Source organism: Nanorana parkeri, unplaced genomic scaffold, assembly GCF_000935625.1.
Source record: "Nanorana parkeri isolate BGI_ZX_2015 unplaced genomic scaffold, ASM93562v1 scaffold571, whole genome shotgun sequence".
Classification (NCBI taxonomy): domain Eukaryota; kingdom Metazoa; phylum Chordata; class Amphibia; order Anura; family Dicroglossidae; genus Nanorana; species Nanorana parkeri.
In genome coordinates this window covers 254,179-277,857 of record NW_017306839.1, presented here as the reverse complement: position 1 = coordinate 277,857, position 23,679 = coordinate 254,179, and the positions used below count along the sequence as shown (strand labels likewise).

At 42.8% G+C, this 23,679-nt stretch overlaps 1 protein-coding gene across 1 annotated transcript in view; it reads right to left on the bottom strand.

Annotated features, from left to right (window-relative positions):
• Positions 1-1,783: 1,783 nt before the first annotated feature.
• The window catches only part of CUNH5orf34 (chromosome unknown C5orf34 homolog), a 25,010-nt gene continuing 3,114 nt past the window's right edge, over positions 1,784-23,679 (bottom strand). The window contains exons 2-10 of the mRNA XM_018562300.1: positions 22,986-23,075; positions 20,667-21,217; positions 18,335-18,430; positions 16,280-16,403; positions 15,120-15,211; positions 10,885-10,954; positions 6,338-6,468; positions 6,175-6,261; positions 1,784-1,838 (exon numbers count right to left, since the gene is read on the bottom strand). Of these exons, the coding sequence (XP_018417802.1) occupies positions 1,784-1,838; positions 6,175-6,261; positions 6,338-6,468; positions 10,885-10,954; positions 15,120-15,211; positions 16,280-16,403; positions 18,335-18,430; positions 20,667-21,217; positions 22,986-23,075 (1,296 nt within the window). The remainder of the gene's footprint in view (positions 1,839-6,174; positions 6,262-6,337; positions 6,469-10,884; positions 10,955-15,119; positions 15,212-16,279; positions 16,404-18,334; positions 18,431-20,666; positions 21,218-22,985; positions 23,076-23,679) is intronic.

Genomic DNA, 23,679 nt, shown 5'->3' with positions numbered 1-23,679 from the left:
CCTGTCCCTCCCTCTACTCCAAGAGGCCTATTCTTCCCACTTTCTCCTTACTTATGCATGTACCCCTCCCCCTTGTCCTTCTCCACCCTTCTGTTATTGGTACTGCCAATCATCTCCATATGGCACGGCACGGCCTGGGGAACTCCATAAGTACACCCTTCCAATGCGTCACGTACTTTACCGCTGGGACCCACTATAGGGGGGTCTGCGGTAGGAGAGCGCTGATTATCCCTGGGTCAGGAATGACATTACAGTCCCTAGCTCTATATTGAGATGCTCATTCTGCAACCTGCCTAATGGATACCTCCCCCAGCCCCATGTGACGGCCTTCTTCCAATACCTAACCTACTTCCAGCTGTCATACGGATACAGCAGGCCAGGCTTGCTTTTGAATGACGATAAAAAAGGGACATTGTACTTGCTCAGAGGTTAAAAAATATGTCCATAGAGTTCAACCAGAAAACAAAAAACATAATAAAAACTTTGCATCGTCAGAACCGCAGACCCTCTGGAGCAGGGATGGCCAACCTCCGGCCCTCCACCTGTGGTGAAACTACAAATCACATGAAGCATCTCTCTCCGGGAGTCAGTCTGTGAGAATCTTGCAAAGCCTCATGGGATTTGTGGTTCCACCACAGCTGGAGGGCCGCAGTTTGGCCATCCCTGCTCTAGAGGGATCTGCCTGCCATTTGTCAATGAGGTTTGCCCCTCCAGTGTGGAGTTTAGTGCTAGATTGTTTTTTCTTAAAAGGAAAAAAAAATAGAAAATTGACAGTCTTCCCTTGTAGCCGTATTGAGCCAGATCAGACAACAATAACATTTCTATGGGGAAATTTTAAACTCGGCATGTTCCGAGGGCGCTGGACTGGTATTTGTTTTCTACATTTAGCCCTGCAGCAAGGATAAATGTAGAGCAGTGGAGCCTCTGCTCATTTTGTACAAGTTATCTGGGTGGTTGTTCAGCTGCCCAGGTCACTTGTAGCAGCCTGCTTGTTCCCCACCCCACTGTGGCTTTTGGGGTCCCCTGCTCTTCTGGGGGACATGGGACCACAGTAAATTACTTCAGGTTGGACTTACTTCACCAGGATACACACAGCACTTCCTGTCTTAGCAGTCACAAGCTGGGCTGGACAGAAGTTAGAGTAGAGTACAATGCTGTGCGCGATCTTCTGCATTGGAGGGAAGGCTCCATAAAGAGAACCCGTCACCTCAAAACACTATTACGCTATTGATAGCAATAAAGTGAAAAAAAAAAGTGATAAAGTAAAAAACTAAGAAGCCCCCTGCCATATGCATGCAAATGGGAATTGCGTATGTATGTGTGTGCACGGTGTGCTGCTTCTATTTTGCTGTGTGCCATATTGTGGTAGACGTGCAGCAATGCTCTCTAGGACACAGAATGTGCATTAAAGGGTAAGATCCATTTCCCAAGTAATTTAGGAAAATGGAATTACCCACTCAAATCTGCTCAGCCCCACCCCCCTACGTTTACCTTTCGGCAAATGGTCCTTCCCCTCCGCCAGTACAGGTGTACTATCCCTACTCCGCACTGTTGTCCAGCGCAGCCCTATGGATTTTGAGTTTCTCCCAGATTGCGAGGAGTCATTGGTCAGCATGGTCGCCTGACCAATCGTGCTGACCAAAGAGAAATGCTTCTTAGGATGGTTAAATAGAGTTTTGGTTACAATTATTTTTTGTATCACTACAAGTAGATTGTCCTGACGGAGCAGTAGATTGGGCCCCTGCTATAGTCCTTGGACAAGTAGTTTTTTTTTTTTAGCGTTTCATAAAAGGATACACTGAAACCTCCGAATCTTCTCGAGTTCAGCTTCCACCGACCTAGAGAAAAAAGCAACATTAGAACCAAACCTCATCATACCTGGGTTATTTTATGTGTATTTTTTATGTATTGGTGACTAGAGGGACTCGAGTCAGCTTTATCCATCTTCCTTTTCCACTTGTATATTTATGCTAAAAAATACTTCAGCACTGTCTAGCAGTAGGCCTTTCCCCACAATGAGTAGTAGAGGAAAGCAGATTATAATTAAAGCAGGTTTTATGTAGCTTTGCTTCAAAGTGTCAAATGACAGTGAATACCAGTTAGTCATAGCCAGTATATGGTGCAGACTAGTGTTCACATTCCACCACGTAGTATACATACATTATCTATGGACAAAAATAAGGGGAACCTGACTTGTTCAGTTTGTTCAGCAATCCAAAAACATGGGTACAAATATGGAGTTGTCCCCCCTTTCCCCTCTAAATATAACAGCCTCCCCTTTTCTAGGAAGGCTTTCTGCAAGATTATGAAATGTGTTAGTGGGACTTTGTGTCCACTCCGCCAAAAGAGCATTTGTGAGGTCAGGTACTGATATTGGATGAGCAGACCTGGCTCGCAGTTGGAGTTCCAATTTGTGGTGATCGGTATGGTTGAGGCCCGGGCTCTGTGCCGCCAAATCAAGTTCCTCCACACCAAACTGGTCAAACCAGGTCCCTATGGAGCTAGTTTTCTACACAGTGGTACATTTATGCTGGAACAGAAAAGGATCTTCCTTGAATGTCCACATACTTTTGCCCATATAGGTAGGTGTTTTAACCCTTTCGCTGCCAGCGGGCACCTGTAAATGGACTCCCAGCGCCTATACACTGTACAGTGTGCCGTCCCTCCCACCCGACCACCCCCGCCTTGCTTCCCGGGCTCCCGCTGCTCCTAAACCAATAACCTGCATGGGCTTTTAAAGCATCGCCTAGAAACAAGTTGGGGTACTGTATTTTGTCGCCGTTTCACTGGTGCACGCAATTTTTACCTGGGCATGTTGAGTATCTATTCTCTCGCCGGGGTATTATATTGTGTTTTGGGGCACTAAAATTAAAGTGACATTAAACGCTCAGATTTTTTAACATAAAACAATACTGTAATGTGTGCCTTACTGTAATCCATGGTAGTTTCCCCTTCTCTTTGCTGCTCTTCCTTTTAAATCTGTATCTCTTCTCATGCTTGGGGAGAACTTCCCTTTGCAGCTGAGTGCCTCTTCCTGTAGTGCTGGCTCAGGTTGTGAACCTACACACAGACACCATGTATCCATTTCAGAGACAAGGCAGTCTGCTGCAAAACAGAAGTTCTGCCCAGCATGAGAAGAGATACGGATTTAAAAGGAAGAGCAGCAAAGAGAAGGGAAACAACCATGGATTACAGTAAGGCACACATTACAGTATTGTTTTATGTTAAAAAATCTGAGGGTTTAATGTCACTTTAACTTAAGTATATATTTTTAGTTACATTTTGGGTATGATAAAGAGTTGCACATAATGCAACGTAAAAATTTGCAGCTGCCACCATTTTATTCTATAAGGTGTTTGCTTTTAGAATACACTATATAATGTTTTGGGGGTTTTAAGTAATTTCCAGGCTTAAAATATGGATTATAACATGTAAGCAATAAAGAAATGTCTTGGCAACGAAACAGTAGTGGCCAAAAATATTGGCACCCCTGCATTTGTCAGATAATGCACCACTTCGTGCAGCAAATTGTTGCAATTACAAATGTTTAGGCATTCTCATGGTTTATATTGGTATGACACAAAAAAAAAAAAAAAGGAGAAAAAAAAAAAAGCCAACCCTGACACATTCCACGCAAAACTCCAAAAATGGACTAGACAAAATTATTGGCACCTTCTCTAAATTGCAAGAAATAATTGCATTCCAAGTTTTCGTGATAAAGCATGGACAATCCCAAGGTTACAAGTCCATCTCCAGAGATCTTAATGTGTCCACTGTGCACATCATTGTCAAGAAGTTTACAGCCCATGGCACTGTAGCTAATCTCCCTGGACGTGGAAGAAAGAGAGCAATTGATCGAAGATTGCAGCGAAGGATTGTTGGAATGGTGGATAAAGACCCTCCATCAACTTCCAGACAAATTCAAGCTGACCTTCAGGCACAGGGTACAACTGTGTCGGCTCGCACTATACATCGCCATCTGAATGAAAAGGGACGCTGTGGTAGGAGACTCAGGGAGGACACCACTGCTGACACAGAAACATAAAAAAGCCAGATTGGAGTTTTCCAGAACTTACCTGAGGAAGCCAAAATCCTTTTGGGAGAATGTGCTGGGGACAGATCAAACAAAATGACAGCTTTTTGGTAAAGCCCATCATTCTACTATTTTCAGAAAAAGAAATGTGGCCTTTAAAGAAAAAAAATACAGGCCCTAGAGTCAAACATGGGGAGGTGCACGGATGTTTTGGGGATGATTTGCTGCTTCAGGCACTGGATGACTTGACTGTGTTCATGGCATTATGAAATCTGAAGACTACCAAAGCATGCTGGGGTGCAATGTAGGGCCCAGTGTCAGAAAGTTGGGTCTCCGTCAGAGGTCACGGGTCTTACAGCAGAACAATGACCCAAAGCACACGTCAAAAACCACCCAGAAATGTTTTCAGTCAAAGCGCTAGAGAGTACTGGACTGGCCAGCAAGGAGTCCAGATCTAAATCCCATAGAGAACCTGTGGAGAGATCCCAAAACAGTAGTTGGGAAAAGGAACCCTTCCAATCTGAGAGACCTGGAGCAGTTGGCGAAAGAAGAGTGGTACAAAATTCCAGTAGAGAGGTGTAAGAAACTCATTGATGGTTACAGGAAGACATTGATTTTAGTTATTTTTTCCAAGGGATGCGCTACCAAATATTAATTGATGGTGCCAATAATTTTGTCCAGTCCATTTCTGGAGTTTTGGTGGAATGTGTCAGATTTGGCTTTTTTTCCCCTCCACTTTTTTGTGTCATACCCAGGGCTTGAAAAATCAGTCCGGGAAGCTACTCGTCCGGCTCCGCCATCCTCTCGTCACAGACCGGAGGAGTAGCTTCCCGGCCGGCCGTTGTAATTATACGGCCGGCTGGGAGGTTTACATTCAAGCGATTGCTTGAATAGGAGCAGCTGTCACCGGTCCCGAGATCCGCTGTTCCCGGTACCGGCACGGCTGCTCTGTGACAGGAGATCAAAAGGCAGATCGGTACATGAATGCAGGGATGTATATTCACTCACCAGCTTCAGAAGCTGGTGAAGCAGATCTCTGCTTCATCAGCTTCTCGGGGGGCCCCTAGGTGACATTAGGGATCTTGGAGACCCCTGATGTCTCCATAAAGAGGACCTGTCATGTAAATTGGCTATCACATAAGGGACTTCTTAGCCCTCCATGTGATGGCAATAAAGTTAAGTGTAAAAACAATAAAGTAATAAGAAAATTAAAGAAGCATTAAAAAAAAAAAAAAAAAAAGTCCCGCGCCCCCACATATGCACGTAAACATGTGTTGGGTGCACCTACGTGCGAAAAAGACGATTGCGCCTATTGTGCCGCATATGTTACATATCACCATGAACGTCGCAGTGAGAGCAATAATTTTAGGGCCATTAAATCACTGATAACACTAAACTAAACATGACTGTACATCTACTCTTTGTAAATCATACGTTAAAGTTTGGTTTGAAAGCATAGTACATCAACAAAAATGAAAACACAAATTACACATATCAGTCAGCAGTTGCCTGAATTTTAAGGAAACCTATCATGACAGTACGCCGTTGCCATTCTTCAACTCTCTTTCATGGAATGACCTACTATAATTCTTCAAATTTTAATGAATCCGTAACCTGGAACAGACTTCCATTTGTTGCATGCTTGCTTGTGGTCTGGAACTTGAAAGCCAGAAAATATATATTTCTCTTATGATTTTCATCATTTAAAATAGATGTCTCATTCAGAAACTGCAGGGCCTGGAACAAGTATGCAGATCAGGAGAGTCAGGTAAAGTGAGAACTCCTTCTCTGCATTGTTGTTACAGGTATGTGACATAATAGTATTAAAAGCAAGAGAGCATGGAAGCCAGGCAACTTACATAAACCAAAGAACTCCGCAATGGCAACCTTTTTTTTTTGTGTTCATGATAGGCTTGCCTTAAAAAGAGGAACATTACAGAACATTCCGCCTTAAGATCATGCAATGTAGAATAGATGTAGTTTAGTTAAATGTGTTCATTGAGGATTTTTAAATTGTACATCAATAAAGTAGAATACAATGTTGTTTACTTAATGGTAACTTAAAACACTTTAATTGGCCAAGGTTTACTCCAGGAAGAAATTGAGTGTGGTTTCAAGTACATAATATATGCAACACCTACCAATTTTCTATAACAGCCGGAGGCAGTACACTCCTCTGAGATCTTTCATCCAGACACTGGCACCAGGCTACTGCAGGTCTGATGTAGCTGTAAGGAAGAAGGACAATGTGTAATTATTCTTACTACTGAAAACTATCAGCGTATTTGGTCATCTTAAGTATACCTAGCATACTCTCCAGGACACTCCAGTTCAACCAGTTTTGATTCTCCGTTTGGAAACTGCAATCGGCACCGACCGAAATGATCATGCTTACGAACAGGAGAGGTGTGAGATACATTCATGCTGTCTTTCAGCTAAAAAAAAAGGGCAAAGATAAAACAAGTGTGTTCTTTCGCAGCCATTATAAACATTTCAACACACAGCGGACCTCACCTGAATTAGGGTGGACATGCTCTCAGTATATATTTATTACCGGTATTTATATAGTGCCGACAATTTACGCAGCGCTTTACATAGTTGCACATTCACATCAGTCCCCGCCCTCAAGGAGCTTACAATCTAAGGTCCATAATTTCCCATGCACACATACAAGGCCGATTTATACAAATTAACCTCCCAGCATGTCTTTGCAGTGTGGGAGGAAACCGGAGTACTCGGATGAAACCCACACAAGCACAGGGAGAACATCCAAACTCCTTGCAGATAGTGACCTGACTGGGATTTGAACCAGGAACCCCCAGGGCTGCAAGGTAGAAGTGCTAATAGTGATGTGCTGGTAAACCCCCCCAGCCCTATTTTTTGCGTTTGCAGGGGAACGGAACGCTGGCAAAGTTTTGCCAGGCGTTCGATCGCACTGCGGGCGGGGGACGGCGTGGAAGTGCTGCCATTGAATTCAATGCACCGTCACGCCCCCTCCCGCCCCAAAACGCGACGGAAGTTTCTCAGCGATTGCGGTGCGTTCCAGCAGCTACCACTCTGGAACGCACAGGCTTTTGGTGTGAACAAGCCCTCACCAGTAATTCTATCATGTGTAACCACCCTCCAGAGCAATGCTTTTAGGAGACTGCAGTATGAGTGTATAAGGGATGTAACTTCTTTCAGAATAAGTAGAACGGGTCATCCCTAGGGCATGCACAGCAGTTGGAGCTGGGAATCCCTGGCTCAAAGTTAGATCACCAACAAATAGAGGATATTGTATAGCAGGCTGGCGTGTAGCGTACTATACTATTTTACTGATGCTTATAATACTCTGAATGATTTTGTTACAGTTGTATGAACTAAAAAAGTACAATATTATTAATATAAAGTTTTTATATAGCGCCGACAGTTTGCGCAGAACTTTACAATTTAAGGAAGACATTACAATTACAATACAAATCAAGAGATGGTAAGGAGGGCCCTGCCCCTGAAGGCTTACAACCTAAAAGGGAGGAGGAAGTGATACATGAGGAGGTAGCTGTGTGGGGATAAATTGTTTGAGAACGTGATGGTTGAGTGGTTAGTTAGAGACACGATAGGCTTTTTTTTTAGGGATAATACTTTAAAAATAAGCAGCCCATGTTTTTGGTGTGCTATCCTAAGAGTATATGGCTTCATGGCACCATGTAATGTCAGCAATTCTGAATGTAAACTTACAGCAGGACACAAAATAAGTAGCAATGTGTTCACCTTTAAAAAAAAAACAAAAAACACAAGGTATGACAATCCAAGGGAAAAATAAATAAATAACATTGATTACCTCTTCCTCTCTATTGAAATGAGTAAAGCTCCAAATCATGAATAAAATTACACCATCCAAGAAGTTGCCAAGAACCATATTGTCAGAATAAACAGCAAACTTTCCGTTGTCTGGCATGAAACATTGTTCCAGCAGAAATGGCATTGTGACTCCAGCATCATCCTCAGACTTCTGCAATGAGTGGGGGATTTATATATTACTAAGATCATCCAGTAATCCCTGATAAACAACTGTAATATAATACAGAGACTTGCATTGCAGACTTGTACCAACGGAGTAGTAAACAAGCCCTGAATACCATTGTGTGTGTCTGCAGTTACCATGACAGAGGTCAGTGCTGAAATACACTGTATGAGCAAATGTTTGTAGACATGTGACCATTACACACCTATATGAACTTGTTGGACATCCCATTCCAAAAGTATGGGAATTAAAAAAGCTTTGCACCCCATCTACCCCCTTTGCAACTATAACAGCCACCACTCTTCTGGAGTTTAAGATTTTGTGCACATTTGGCCAGATACTGATGTTGGATGAGAGGATCTGTCTCCCAATCTGTGCTCTAGTTTACCCAATAGGCGTGTAATAGGGTTGAAGTTAGGGCTCTGTGCAGGTCACTCGAGTATTCTTTACAACAAACTCATCAAACCATGTCTTTATGGAGCTGGCTTTGTTCATAAGGACACACCGAGGGTCACGCTGAAACAGAAAAGGTTGTTCCCCAAAAGGTTGCCACAAGGTTTATAAATACACAAGTGTCTAAAATGTCTTTGTATGATGTAGTATTAACAATACTCTCCACTGGAAACACCCAAACTTAATCATTTAGAAGTGTGTCCACATACAGTACATCTGTTCATTTAGTTAGGGATCAGCTGTTAACCCTTAAAGTAGACCTTTACCCATATCTTTAAAATAAGAACAAACACACCTCTAGAAATGTTCAGTAATAATCTACATACACACTTCTAGATAATTGCCGGCTTTGTATTCTTTGCATACCTTGTTTCTCTTTTCTTTCCTAGTCTTCTGACAGTGGCCATGTTTACTAAGGGCAGATTACTAGCTCTCCTTTCACTTCCTGGATTTCTGGCACACGTGACTAGACATGAGACTAGGACATATGACCATACACATCATATCAGGGGAGGAAATGCCTTTCCCTGAGATCTCCTGAGATGTGATTTCCCAGCAATGCTCTGCTGATGACAAGGCAATCCCAGTGTGCATTGCTTTGGCAAACTGAAGTCATATTGCCCAAAGCAGGAAGTGAATGCTCTGCAAGTGTAAGTATTTCACAATCACAGCATTTTACACCTGACATGTCTATGTTATTATTAATCATCATACATAGAGGGATGCATTGGTAGAATTAGATTTTTGAGTGTAAAGAACTGCTCTAAGTGCGTTATATTTGGCTACACTGGGGTACTTTATATGATCCTTTATAATGATCAGTTATCTTTGCTTACCTTCAAAAGGAGCTATTTTTAATATAAAATTTAATAGATATTAATTTAATATATTCAAATACATAGCCCACTGGGACTAATGAATAACATGCCCTTTTAAATTAAAACATACCTTGGAAACTGTAAAGTTTTAGTTAATATGTTCTTTTACTGCTTAAAGCTGATGATATGTATACACAAGGAAGGGAATTTATCAAAACTGGAGCAGACAAAATCTGGAACAGCGGTGCATGACGACCAATCAGCAACTCTCTCTCATTTTGACATCTTAACTGAACAAACTAAAGAGAGAAGCTGATTGCTGCAGTTTTGATAACTTCCCCCCATAATTTTTGTATGGTATGATTTGTGCATTGAGCCGGGTGGAACTGATCTGACTACTACAAGGGGTGATACTGAGTGGAGACGGACTGTTTTCATGTCATTCAGCGTTGCTCATTGGTTTTAATAATTTATTTCCTTTATGATATGAGAATATGTGGAAGACTAGCTGCATTCCGGTTGATTTAAAGTCCTATATTGGGAGTGGAGGAGGAGAGAAGAGGAACGGAAAACTAACTGATTACAAAGAGCGCGTTATGACCATTTTGTTTATGGTCTAACTGTTCTGGTGAGTGTGGTATGAAGCTTATAAGATTAGAGACATCACTTGGAGGCACTTTTATCGTTGCGGTGGATTAGTAATTTTTGAGACAATTAGGGAAGACACTGGATTTAGCAATTAGTATATGGAAAGACTTGGGGAGCAGAAGGAGTTACAGTGTGAGATGCGAAGCAAGATAAATCAGCCCTTTTTTGGGGGGGGGGATGTACACTTGTTTGATACATTGTTGTTATTTATATTATTACATATGGTTTATACTGGTCACTTTATTAAGGGCAGTGTGCTTCGCTTTGAAACATATTAGAAGTGGTTCATACACTTTTACACTGCTGTTATCACAGGGTTAGGGTGTAGGTAGGAGCACAGATGTTTTGTGAATCTAAAAGTAAAGCCTCCATGTCTGTAGTTTGAGATCTATTGGAGTGACTGTGAATGTTCATGTACCATGTTATAGGAGGTGTCCTTACCACACTAATGTATGCTTTTCTTTTTCTGATTGAGTGATTAGAACCATGGATCTGTGGATACTGGGCCATGGATTTAAGCAGACACTCATAGGTGCTATTTTTTTCTTTATATTTTATCCAGGTGTTTGACTAATAAAAGTCTGGAGATCAGTCAACAATATCCCTCTGTTATAGCACTTTATATTTTTAGGAGTTTATGCTTTAGATGCAAACATTGCTTAAAGTAGTTCTTTATTTCTGTGTGATTTTATGAAAAGCGTTCCTTCACCTGCATGCAGCATTTATCGGAAACCCACATACAAATGAAATGGATTACTTCACCAAAGATTTTCAAAGCAGACACAAATGAGACAGCATGCACAGTACATGGCACGCAGGATGCAAATAGCTTTAGAAACAAGCCTTTCCTGTGACTATTTGCATTGTGGATAGGATCAGGATACTCTAAAAATCATGAAAATAAATATTCAAGTGGTGGGTCATCATACCGTCTTCCAGCAGCAGGAGTAAGAAAGGGAGTTTAGACTAAGCTTCTTACTGAAACAGACATCCAAAAACCTACAGAGCAAGGGAACAAATGGGAAAAACAAATATGATGTCCTCAAAGTTTAATACAGATGAGCTCCAGACAAAAACAGCACAAGGATTCAATCAACTGCTGACACCGTCCAAGAAATGATGTGACTAGGCCAAGTCAGAAAGCCCATCCAATGTACCTTACATACATTTCTTGGAAAAAAAAAAATATAATTCATAATATATAAAAAACGAAATACTGTTCAGGCGAACATTCCACCCTGTACTGCGACACAGCGCAAGAACATAGCATAGCGATACAACACATTCACACAAATAAATTACATTCACTTAGAGATGTGATGCCTGACGTGTAGCACAAGACAAGGGTCCTGGGCCCTCCACATCATTTATGACACTGCTTTACCTTGTACTGAACATGTTGTCTTTGGGGAACCTCCTGAAATTACTTGCAATGCAAAGTCCGACATGAAATGCAGAGTAAAACCCTAGTTCTGCAAAAAAACTATTTACCTTTCTTTAAGCAACAGGTGCGATGGGGATATGGAAGAGAGATAAGGGAGAGGGGGAAAAAGATAACAGGCCCAAAGCTTTATTGAAAAACAAAGACACAAAAGAGGGGAGGGGGGCAGTTAATCTTCTCAGATGTTCTCTTTAGAGTCCATGAGGTTATACCTTACATAATGGGAGCCGACTTGTGCAAAGTTTTTTGGGGATGAGCTGCAGCTTCTTGTCATATGGCTCTGTGATCTGCACTTTTGCTCTTATGTTTCAGTGAGTGTGAGAGAAGCAGCTGTGGGTATGAAAATGGTGTTGCTTGGATCCAGGAAACAAGGCAAGGCCATTAGGGGGATAAGGATAAGTATGAGGATATAGTGCTCTGGGCAGCCAGGTGCACAAGATAACTGCCAGAAGGAAAGTTGGACCTACTTCGCAGATAGGCTGTGTGTCCCATGGGAGATGAAATGCAAATTTTTGAATGCATGACATTAAAAAGAACCTGTTATCAGGAATATATTTCTGCACAGTGATCACAGGCCATGGTTAGGGCAGCAGGGACACCACACAGTCACCCACATATCATGTTGCTGATAGTAAGTAGTACATATAATAAATTGTTTTAGACTGTTGTTCTGCCCACTGGTGCTGTCTAGCTGGCTCCCTATAGCTGCCCCTGCACACTATATTCATTTATGTTAGTAGAACCTAATCTTAAGTTCAAAGTATACTGATGCACAGAGGGGAAACTATGGGTACAAAAAATGAAAAAAAGGCCTCAGTCATGAAGGGGTTAAGCTGTCAGAACACCCGAACAGTGATTACAGAGTAGCTGATTGGCTGCAGTCACAGTCACCTACAATTTTCAGCCTGGCTCCTTTAACAAATATTGACTTGTGTCAAAACGAGGGGTGCCAGCAAGGCTACACACTGGTGGAATTTTGAGTCAGCAGCACATGGCCAAAATTTGAGCAGTGTATGGCCAGCTTTAGCTTCTCCATGCTCACAGAGTGCCTTGTATGGTTCTGACTTGTTAGTCCTGGTAATTTGGCTAAAATTTGAGCCGTGTGTCTCCCAGTCAGCACCTCTCTTTTCAACAAAAGTCAATTTTCAATCAACTTTTGTTGAAGGATATGAGCCAAAAATGTTTGTCCAAACAGTAGCTGTATCCAATCAGATACAGGCACTGCTCCACTGACTGCTAAATAAAACAGCCCACTGGGGCAGATTCGTCCATCCACACTGTTTAAGATGGATAGATTCCTTTTCTTCAGCCCACAGGCAGACGGTAAAAAAAAAAACAAAAAAAAAACAAAGTGTCTGGCCAGCTTAAGATGACAATCTATTAAAAAAAGGCAGATAACTGGTGGAAGAGGGGGAGGCACAAGAAGCAAAATCCAGCCCTGCCTGTTAATATAGACATTTCGGAGCTGCCATAGAACGTACAAGCTTTGGGTCTTTCACTACTCTTTCAAAAGGACATTGAAAAAAATGGAGGTCAGGCGTAAGAGGCATTCACTGGGTCACATGTTTCCTTCAGGGCAGTTACTTAGTAGTGAAGTAAGGATAAACACACTAGAACTTGTGCCATCTGAAACCAAATGGGCAGCACAGGGGTGTAGTGGTCAGCGCTTATGTCTCCCAGCATTGAGGGCCCCTGGTCTGAATTCCGGCCGGGACGCTATCTGCAAGGAGTGAATGTTCTCCCCGTGCTTGTGTGGGTTTCCTCCGGGTACTTTGGTTTCCGCCCATACTGCAAAGACATGCTGGGAGGTAAATTGGCTCCTGTCTAAACTGGCCCTCCTATGTATGCATGTGAGATAGGAACCTTAGATTGTAAGCTCCATGAGGGCAGGGACTGATATGAATGTGTATTATGTAAAGCACTGTATAAATTGTCGGCACTATATAAATACCTGTAATAAATAAATAAGCAACAGAAGCTCCTATCTCTCTATCCTGACAGATGCCCTTTAACCCTTTTCCTGCCAAAGACGGACGGCATACTGAGGAACAAAAAAGTGTTCCTCACGTACGGACCTGGCATTTACAGTTCTGGTATAAGCTCATGGTCGCATTAGCCAGCCGCCGCCACCGCTTCTTGATTTTTATACATTTTATTTTTTTGTTTTGTTTTTACTGTTGGGGGTACTATAGTAACATTTCTGGGGTCTTAACAGACCCCTGAAATTTCCCTTTTGAAATAGAAATTGAGGACACAGAGTCCTCAAATGTATTTTTCTGCAGCCTCAGCACTCAATGAATGAGAAGCACTCAGTACAGAGGCTGAGTGTGACAGAATGAGTTTTAAGAAGCGTTGTGACATCCAGATGGATATGTCAGTTAGTAGATTAGTGATATTTGAGTGTCATCAGCATAGAGATGGTATTGGAATCCATGCGAGGTGATCAACTGACCGAGAGGTGGTGTAGATAGAGAAGGGGTCCAAGGACAGAGCCTTGGGGGACCCCTACAGAAAGAGGAAGAGGAGTTAGATTTGTAGGTGACACTAAAGGAGTGCTTAGATAGGTAGGAGGAGAACCATGAGAGAGCAGAGTCTTTTAGGCCAAGCAAGTGGAGTTTTTTTGAGGAGGAGCGGGTAGTCATCAGTGTCAAAAGCAGCAGAAAGGTCTAATAGCAAGATTAAGGAGTAGTGGCCATTGTTTTAAGCTGTTAGTAAGTCATTAGTGAGTTTTAGGGGAGCGGTTTCAGTGGAGTGTAGGGGCGAAAGCCGGACTGTAAGGGGTTGAGAAGGTTATCAGCGAGGTGGCGGCTCAGGCGGCTGTAGATAAGGCGTTCTAGGAGTTTTGAGGTGAATGGGAGTAAGGAGATTGGTCTGAGATTGTTGAGGTCGGTAGGGTCCATTGAGGGTTTTTGGGGTATTGGGGTGACCAGGGCATGCTTTAGAGGGAAGGGAAAGATGCCAGTAGAGAGTGAAAGATTGAAAATGTGAGTAAGAGCGTATAGGATAGAGTAAGAGGGTGACCGAAGAAGTACACGCAGCATATAGAAGGCAATCAAAGCTGGTGCAGGAATGTGTAGGCTCTGCTAGGCGTCTCCACTTTATACCTGCTACCGTCTTTGTTTTATCTTTTTAGGTGACAGTCACTTTAAGCATCCACACACACTTTGGTCACTATAGATATGCATTGCAAACTGAACACTGGCACTTGTCAGCCATTAAATCAGAGTATTTTGTGGCACACCCCCTCCTCCCTGGGATAGTAAGAGTTAAAATGCTAATTTTTCTAGAGGAATTTATAAAATTAATTTCAGTACAGCGCTGCATGACAGAATAAATGTCAGTCAAAGTACCGCAGCGCTGAATACTGAAAAATGGCCTGGATGGGAAGGGGGTTTAACACCGCGTATGTCAACTGGTTAACATTCCATGTTCCCTGGACAGCAGGCACTCTCCTCTACCCCAAAATGTAGGCAGGCCATTAACATCCTCAAATCCATATTCCCTCTTCACATGTACTGAATTAGATACTCAGCAGTAAAGCTGTAAGGTTAGCAGGACAGCCAGGTAATAAACATTTTCAAAAGGAGGTTTCTCTCATGACCGATTTCCTTTACAATAAAATTAGTGAACCTTCTGACTTTTGCAAGTGGTCACTTTTCCTAGAAAGCTTCAATGAATAAAATCGTTTTTTTGCTGCACCTGCTGTTTAAATGAAGCACAAACCTTCGAGCTTGAGATATGAGGGAACGGACTGAATACAGAGCTCTCGGATTGTCTGGAGGCAGGTCTGTGACAGTGAACAGTCGGTCTTCTACCTAAAACACAGAACAAAACTAAAGTTACATAACATTTTTTTTTTTTTTTTAAACATTTTTTTATTGAGTTTCCATTTACATAACATTTTTAAACATTGTGGGTCAGCTTAGAAGTTTATTCCACATCTACAGTTATGTGACTAACATCTTGTGGATCTCCTCTGCACAGGAACCTCCCCAGTCCCATTATTGTCCACTCCTGGAATAGTGTGAAATATTCAGATAAACTGCTATCCCTTCACCTTCGCCTCTCAACTGTCTTGAGAAACGTTCTGCTCATTCCAGGCTGGGCACCCCTGCTGACAATCTAAATTAACAAAAGGTAATGGGCAATGTCATGGCAATGTCAACAAGCATGGAAGCTTGCGGAAGGCTGGTGGAATACAATTTTGAAGCGTGCACGGCCGTATTGGGCCGTTCCTGGAAGGATAGGTGCTGCGTGTGATTGTACGCAGCAGCCTGTTCTTCTCTATGGGAGTAAGCGGACGTACGCTCACCCGAACTGGGTGTCCGTACTTGTATGCAGACAGGATTGTCCTGACTGTGTCCAAGCATGGAAACCCGCACGGATTTCATCTTGGACATATTATTTTGACTTGCTTATAAATGGTCAACAGAATCTGCTGATTGTACCTGGGGAGTGATAAAAAAACACCTTGTAAGTACTTGGAGTGATCAGTGCATTGGTGTAAATTGGAATATTTGTTTTTACATTCATTTTTTTTATTTATTTGAGAGCATAGCTAATAGCAAACAGTACTGAGCCATTATCAGCCAGGGTGCACATGTTAAAGGATATGCAGTATACATCACAATTGTGTAATGAACGGTTTGCCTGGGATTCTGCAGACATAACAGCCTAGGTCTCACATCTCCTGCTGAAGTATCCACAATAATTCATAATAAACAAACATTGCAACACTGAGAGGGAAAAACCATATCCCATAAAAGGTTGCAGCAGATGGATGGAATCGGGGCACAGATCTGGCATTAGAACACCAAAAAGTCAGCTACAGTGAACTGGCCCTTTAAAGTATTCTTCATGGAAGTGCACCTGTTATATATTACCTGTCCTATTCCACCATTAATGAAGCAATGCTTGAAATATTTTCCGATGTTATCACCCTCTGAGCGAAAAACAGATCCATCACCGGGGTATACTTCTACTGAAAGAACGGCATCCAAATTGAACCTAAAATAGACAATCACAGTGATAACAGCTCATAAGAATAGCAGTAATGCTGCAAGCTCTATTGTAGGATTAAAGGGTGACTCCATAAAGAACATACTGTATATTTCTATTGACTCACACTCTGTTTTCTTACGTCAGGACCTCCAGGGTCTCAATACTGGAATCCTTATCACCTTCTACTAGAGGTGCACCAAAATGGAAATTTTGAAACCGAAATTTTGCCGGACTGTGATAGGCGGCTGAGCGGTGTGGGAGGAGACGCCGGCCGCTCAGAACGCTCTCCACCGCAGCGCTCGGCCGGCTGTCACTTTCTTTTCTCCCCGCTGGAACAGCGCCCAGCGGGGAGAAAAGAAACCAGGGATGCGCCGATGTATCGGCCGAAACATGGCTCTTTCGGCATTATGCCAAAAGTGCCATTTTTGGCCGATATGTTTCGGCGGCCGATATATCGGTGCAACCCTACCTTCTACGATTTCTCACTCTGGATAAATAGTAGTCTCATTGTTCCTGCTGATTGAGCCCATGAGAAACTATCCATTACTTATATATTAGTTCTGGATGGACTCAGGCTCACCCAAGACTCCAATTGCTTTGGCAGTGACATGGGCAGGCAGGAACGTACTCCTAGGTTCTTCAATATGTCTATAAAATGTGATAGTAGTGACATCTAGTGTTGATCACCCCATATGTTCCAGCAGGGGTAAATATATGCAGTGTATACAACCATGCCAACATAACTGAGGCATTCAGAAAGCTATAAGATGTTAGCCGTGGGTATGCAAAAAAAAAAAACGACTTGGCCAAGGATTAAAGCGGGGGCCCAATCTACTTGTCCTGATACGGTTTTGGTTAAAATTATTTTTGTATTTAATCGTGCAAAGAAGCGCTTCTCTTGGTCGGTGCGGTGGTGACGGACCCCAGTACTCAGGATGAGTATGTCCGCCACTGTATTCTTCCTTGCTCAGGAGATATTGCAACCTGAAGATCTTTAGCTCCTAGTTTCCCCAGTCACTAGTCGAGACTCGAGTGTAGGGTGAAACAAACTCTGATTTATTGAGCAACTGTGCAACCTTTTATACAGCAAGTGATCAGATTATAATCCCATCACATGCACCCTGCACTCTCCAGACATTCTGTCTGCACAACACCACAGGGTTCCACCTGCTAACGAGCTCCAGACAACCGTAGCAGGAGCCTGGCCAGAAGGTCATTATCTTGAGCTCCTTCAGAGTACAATGGGAGATAACGAGGGGGTGCTGATAGTCTTTTGATAACCAGGTTACACAGTATAACAGCAAACTGTTTAAATGTTTGAATATGTGTTTTCCTATTTTGCCTAAGGCAGTGATGCTAAACGATTTTTAAACCCAGGTCCCAAACTAAAACAAAATACCAAACTTATTTTTAGTGTTGGCACTTTGAAATAAATAAATTGATTTTGCGTTGCAGTTTGGGCACTCGGGCTCAAAAACGTTAGCCATCACTGCCCTATGTGATATCATTCGGAGGTGGCAGGCTCTCTTTACTGGAGGGCAGGCTTCATAAAGAAAATCCAGTACAGCATTGTGCTGCATCTTCTGTACAGCTCCAAATGTGACGTCTGAGACAGGAAGCGCTGTGAATACACCACTCCTGTCTCACTGATAACAGAGCAGATCGGGGGAACAGACTGTCCCTAATCTTCTCCCCATCTTGAAATGATTGCTGTGGTCCTGGGTCTCCAAGAAGAAGAGCTCTACATTTAGCCCTGCTTGCCTGAAGCAGGGCTAAATATGGAGAAAAAAAAACTACCTGCCTGGCACCTAGAACTGCATGTCCATGTGATAGGAATTCCGCACCAGTGTGTGTGTATATATAATATATATTTGCTAGATATCAGAATAGCATATGAGATGCTATTAGAATCCCATATACTCAGTAACACATCTTACCTGTAAAGCACACCATTGTAAATCACCACTTTTAAAGGCAGAGGATGAGCCATCAGAAAATCTTCTTCTTCCAAAGTGAAATAAGAAAAATTCCATCTAAAACAAAACAAAAATACCATTGTTGAGAATTTTACCTAAACACAAAGCTAATGTTGGCCAATGTATATACAAATAAAACCAAACATGAAATTTCTTTATGTATTTTTTACATCAGATCAAATGAAATTATGGCCCTTCTTAATGACACAATAAAGGCAAAAATCAGTGTAGCACTGAAATTTAGAGGATCAACCAGTGGCGTAACAATCACCATAGCGACCCAGGCGGCCGCTATGGGCCCGAGGCACGGCGGGGCCCGGCCAGGACATCTCCCTGATGCCATGCGGGCCGCCTGGGTCGCTATGGCATCTTGCTCGGACAGCCAGGCTGTTGGCTGTCACTGGCGGCTGTGAGGAGGAGGGCCCAGTGACGGAGGTGTTGATCGTGGAGGAGAAGGAGGCGGACAGAGGATCAGGGCTGACAGGTAAGAGGGCTTGACCGCCCGCCTGAGACCCTGCAGAGCCTACCATAGAGAGTCTATGGTGGGCTCTGCAGGGTCACCCTTAGGTGGGCTGGTTGGGTTATCAGGTGGGCGTAACTAGAAATCACAGGGCCCCATACAAAATTTTGCTATGGGGCCATGTGATTTCTAGTTACGCCCCTGGGATCAACATACCTTTATTGTACATTGCAAAATATACTGGGCCTCATATACAAGAGCCTCTCTGTGTCCCGCCTCAGGAAGGGGAGCAGTGCATGAAACACAGACCGAGATCTTTAGCCAGACATTTCACACATGAGGTCTATAATCTCAATTTAGAACCCTGGCTACATAGAGGGCTCACAATGCTACAAGTATGATGCTTGCCTTTTCCAAGAGGAGATAAAATATAGAGATTAGAATCAGTGATGGGTTCTCTAAAAAAATTTGTCTCTGCTTTGAGGTCAAAGAGACCTCAAAGCCAGGGAAATCAATAAAAAGGTTCCCCTCCTAGACTTCGTACGGCCATGCTTAGCACATCCTTTATAACCCTGGAATGTGGGATGATATTAGCTACTCAATGAGCAAGTGAAGCACAGGGAGAGTATAAAAGGATCAGCTACTCCATGATTTGTACATTCCTTGCAAGTGATGCATCTTATTTGGGCATTATTAAGGACAAGTAGAGCTTTGCTAGAGGGTCATTATAAAAGCATTCAACCACCAAAAATGCTTATTGTACACAAAGATTTTTCCAAAATGACTGTCACATCTCTGTGCAATGGGCATTATCCCTTCCTTTATTGTAAAAGGGATGGGAGAAGTTAACCAAGGGAAGTTTTTGTTGCAAAGTATATTCCAACAGATTTGAGAATGGGCAGGCTCCCCATTTTATTCTAGGTGAGATAACTGCCAGTTTGTGGCCACCCTTTAAGTGGACCTGTACTGAAACAAAACCCCACCTCGCTGCTGTATAGTAGGCACACTAATGACCATACGCGCCACCCCTGATACTGCCCACTATTCTGATTGCCAGTGGTGCTCACACAGAGGTCTGTACAACTATGGAGTAAAGTCAAATTTTAAATATTGCACTCTGATGTGCATGCTCCTCTTCATGCAAAAACACTCAGGCTTGGGAAATGGGACGCCAAGCTCTGCATTATGGGAGGGTCTCAGAGTATGCACATGCGTCTCATACATTGGGATTTTAGTATATGCACAAGCGGGTGCCTACGGTTCACTGAGTGGGAAGGTGGGCTTAATAGGGGGTTATTTTTCAGCACAGATCTGCTTTAAGGCAGGGGTGGACAAATCAATATGGAATTCAGGTATTCAGTCAGTCTAATCCAGGACCCAGCAGGATTTTTTCTTGGAGCCAGCACCATTGACAACAGCTAGAAGAAACCTAAAAAGTTAGGTATCAAATGTAATTTGTAAGAAGCATTTACTACTTGGCTCCTGGAATTTGTCCAGTCCTGCTTTAAGGCAACCCAAGACATGAGATGACAGCTACCTGATTTGGACTATCAGTGGGTGGATGTAGATTACACCAGCCAGACAATGTCACTGGGTTACATGCAAATCAGAAAACCTGTATTTGTCTCTGTTATTCCCCGCTTATGAGCCAACATCTGCAGCCTCTTCTCACAGCTGACAAGCACACACTTTGTGGCCTCTGGACAGACAGGGAGATCATGCACATGCGCCCAACAGATGTCTAAACTTTGTGGTTAGGTTTAGTGTTATGTGGGCTTGTGCAGAGCAGCAGACATGGTACACCTGCAAAAATAAAAAGACAAGAAAGATTACCTGTGCAGGTGTGTTGCAGGACAGCCGAGAGGCAGGGAACACGGTAAAACAGACACTGCTCCATTTCTGAGATGTTTTGAGCACTCATCATCAGCAATTGTTGTACAAGTATCTGAACAGCCCTCTGTATCTCTTTGTGTGAACTGCCTGTGGAAATGAAGAGCTAGGTTCATAGGATGGTGGAATGTCTGTGGACATAGAGCTGTAGAGTAGCGCTGCACCAGCCATGTATACTGGAAGGCATGCTTTGTCACAAGTGACTGGGCGTCTTCTTGTATCACACAGGAGGAATATTTCCACCTGTCTCTAGTTTTATCATTTGCTGCATTTGGTTCACTGCTCGCTGGCTTCTCTTTCTTCTGCGATGTGGGGAAACAGCTGAGCTGACATAAGAACTCCACAGTGAACTCTTGCTGAGAGATGGGCATGTATAAATGGGCATGTCCATCCACAGAAGAAACCTTTACACTGCCATCTTCCAGACGTGTCACACACCCGGCATCATCCTCCACAGAGGGCCATGTGACTTCAGAGATATCGCTCATAACATTCTGAGGATAGACAAATAAAAAACAATCGGTACATTGTCATCTCCTTCTGTCAATCAATCTACATTCTATATCACATTATAAGATTCTGCTTTCATACAGTTGTTGTCTACTACTCAATTGTCAGCTATTTTTGCCATTGCTATTTATTTACCGTATTTTTCGCCCCATAGGGCACACCTGACCATCAAACGCACCTAGGGAGGGTAGGGTTCTGTGTAGTTCCTGACAGCTGAGAGAGGTAGCGCTGTGATTACAGCACCACGGTCTCAGTGATCGCACAGAGCAGACGAAGAACGGACGTTGTTTGTCTGCTCTAAGGGCTCTATGGGGAGCTCCAATGCCGTGGTCACAGGTCCCCCAGAGGAGTGGGGGACCCTGAAACAGGAAAGGATCGCTGCTGCTCCTTTCATACAAGTGATCTAATTAGATCACTTGTATGAAAATGAGCGGCGGCTCCACACTATACATTTAGCTCTAGTAGTCCATCACTGGAGCCTTTTTTTTTTTTTTATCCGATTAACCGAGTAATCGTACTTAATAATCGGCTAACTAATCCATTTTGAAAAAAATCGTTAGCTGCAGCCCTACTCCGGTTATATTAAAACTTCTGTTGGCCGCGCTTTCCGTTCAAGGCTGTGCAGGTGTGAATGTGTTCAGTCCGTTCATTAGTAACTGGTGCAAAAAAAAAAAAATGGATGCCCCACTTGCAATTTGCAAGAAAGAAGAGCAGCGTGCAGTGATAATTTTTTTGTGGTCGGAGGGTGTGCCTGTTGCTGTTATTTATTGAAGATGTTTCTATTCTGTGCGCAGTATGGAGAAGGTGTTTTGTCGTGAAGAGGTATATATGAATGGATAGCGAAGTTCAAGGAGGGTCTCTACATCCACGGCTGATGACAACATTGAGCATACAGGTGAAATTATTCTGTCGAGTGGATTATGTGGCAAATGATTTGAAAATCAGCCATGACTCTGCCCTGCAAGGACAAAGATTCACCTCTGATGGAGTGAAGACAGCGGTGCATTTGTGGCTCGCAGCTCAGCCTAAAACATTTTTGAATGTTGGAATACGAAAGCTTGTTGACAGATGGACAAAGTGTATTGAAAAACAAGGACTTAATGACCAAGGAAAATATGGGTCTGAGGTTACACAGGATGAGAACCACTGGTCTAGATCATATTCACAACAGTGGCATTCTGGGTATGCTTTCCCTTTTTCTGTAAATGCCTTGGTGATATGCAAGAGTGAAACTGCGTTGTCCAATATTGTTGATTCTTAGCTGTTGCATTGTTTGTACGTTATAAAAATTCTAAGTATAGTTTGGAGAAAAATGAGAAGTAAATACAAACCTTTTTTGGCTATACTTCTGATTTGGGTCAAAGAAGTGCATTTATTAATGCACACCTGTGACCCAAAGTCAGCCAATAGCAGGCTAATTCCTGCTATTGACTGATAGCATTTAATATAATCCATAATATTTCTGGAAGTTTGATGCACGTAACTTAGAAATTAATTAATGTTACATTTGTGTAGAAGATTATTGCCATAGAAATCAACATCTTGAATATGTCTGATCTGCAACAGTTTGTTATATTGCGGAAACGGTGCATGCTGTAACCTCACCGTATCCACTGTTACTGTGTTTTATGACATTGATTCAGTCAATAAAGAATGAAAAAAAAAAAAAAAAATGAGAACAAAAAAGATTGAAATAAAGTTTTGGTATTTGAGAAATCAACATCTTCACATCAAGGTAGATAAAATACATACAATTCTTTTCTCTGAAGGGATGAGACTTGAAGGTAGAAATGGACGGCCAGAGAAAGTGTTGCGGAAGTTCAGGGCCTGGAGAACTTGATCCTGAAAAATAAGGAAATAAACAGAATAGAACATTTCAGATGAAGAGACACATGTGGTGCTTGGTATATATACAGGGCTTGAAAAATGTTAGGGTGTCTCTCCAGTCAGTCAAATAGGGCTGCAACAACTAATCGACATAATCGATTATAATCGATTATTGAAAAAGTTGTCAACTTTTTCAATCATCGATTAATCGGCTTTTGATTAGTTGCTCCTGTTCACAGCTCCACACACGTTGCGCGCCGCACCTCCTCCCCACCTCACGCTCGCCGCTGCCAGACCCGCTCGCATTCCATGCTACACACGTCACACCTCCTCCCCGCCTCACGCTCACCGCCCGCCCACATCCACGATCGGCACAGGGACGCGGGGAGAAGAAGTAAGGAGGAGAAGGTGTGGGGTGGGGATGACAGCGGCAGATAGACAGGCCTGATTTCAGAAGCAAGTTGCTGGAAGACTGCTCAGGTACACCTGCACTTTCCCACACATGGTGCTCTATAATGTATTGCTGGGATTTTTATTCCTCTATAGCTGATGGTACATTGTGCTGTACTGTATATTATACAGAGCAATGTACCATCAGCTATAGAGGAATACATTATAC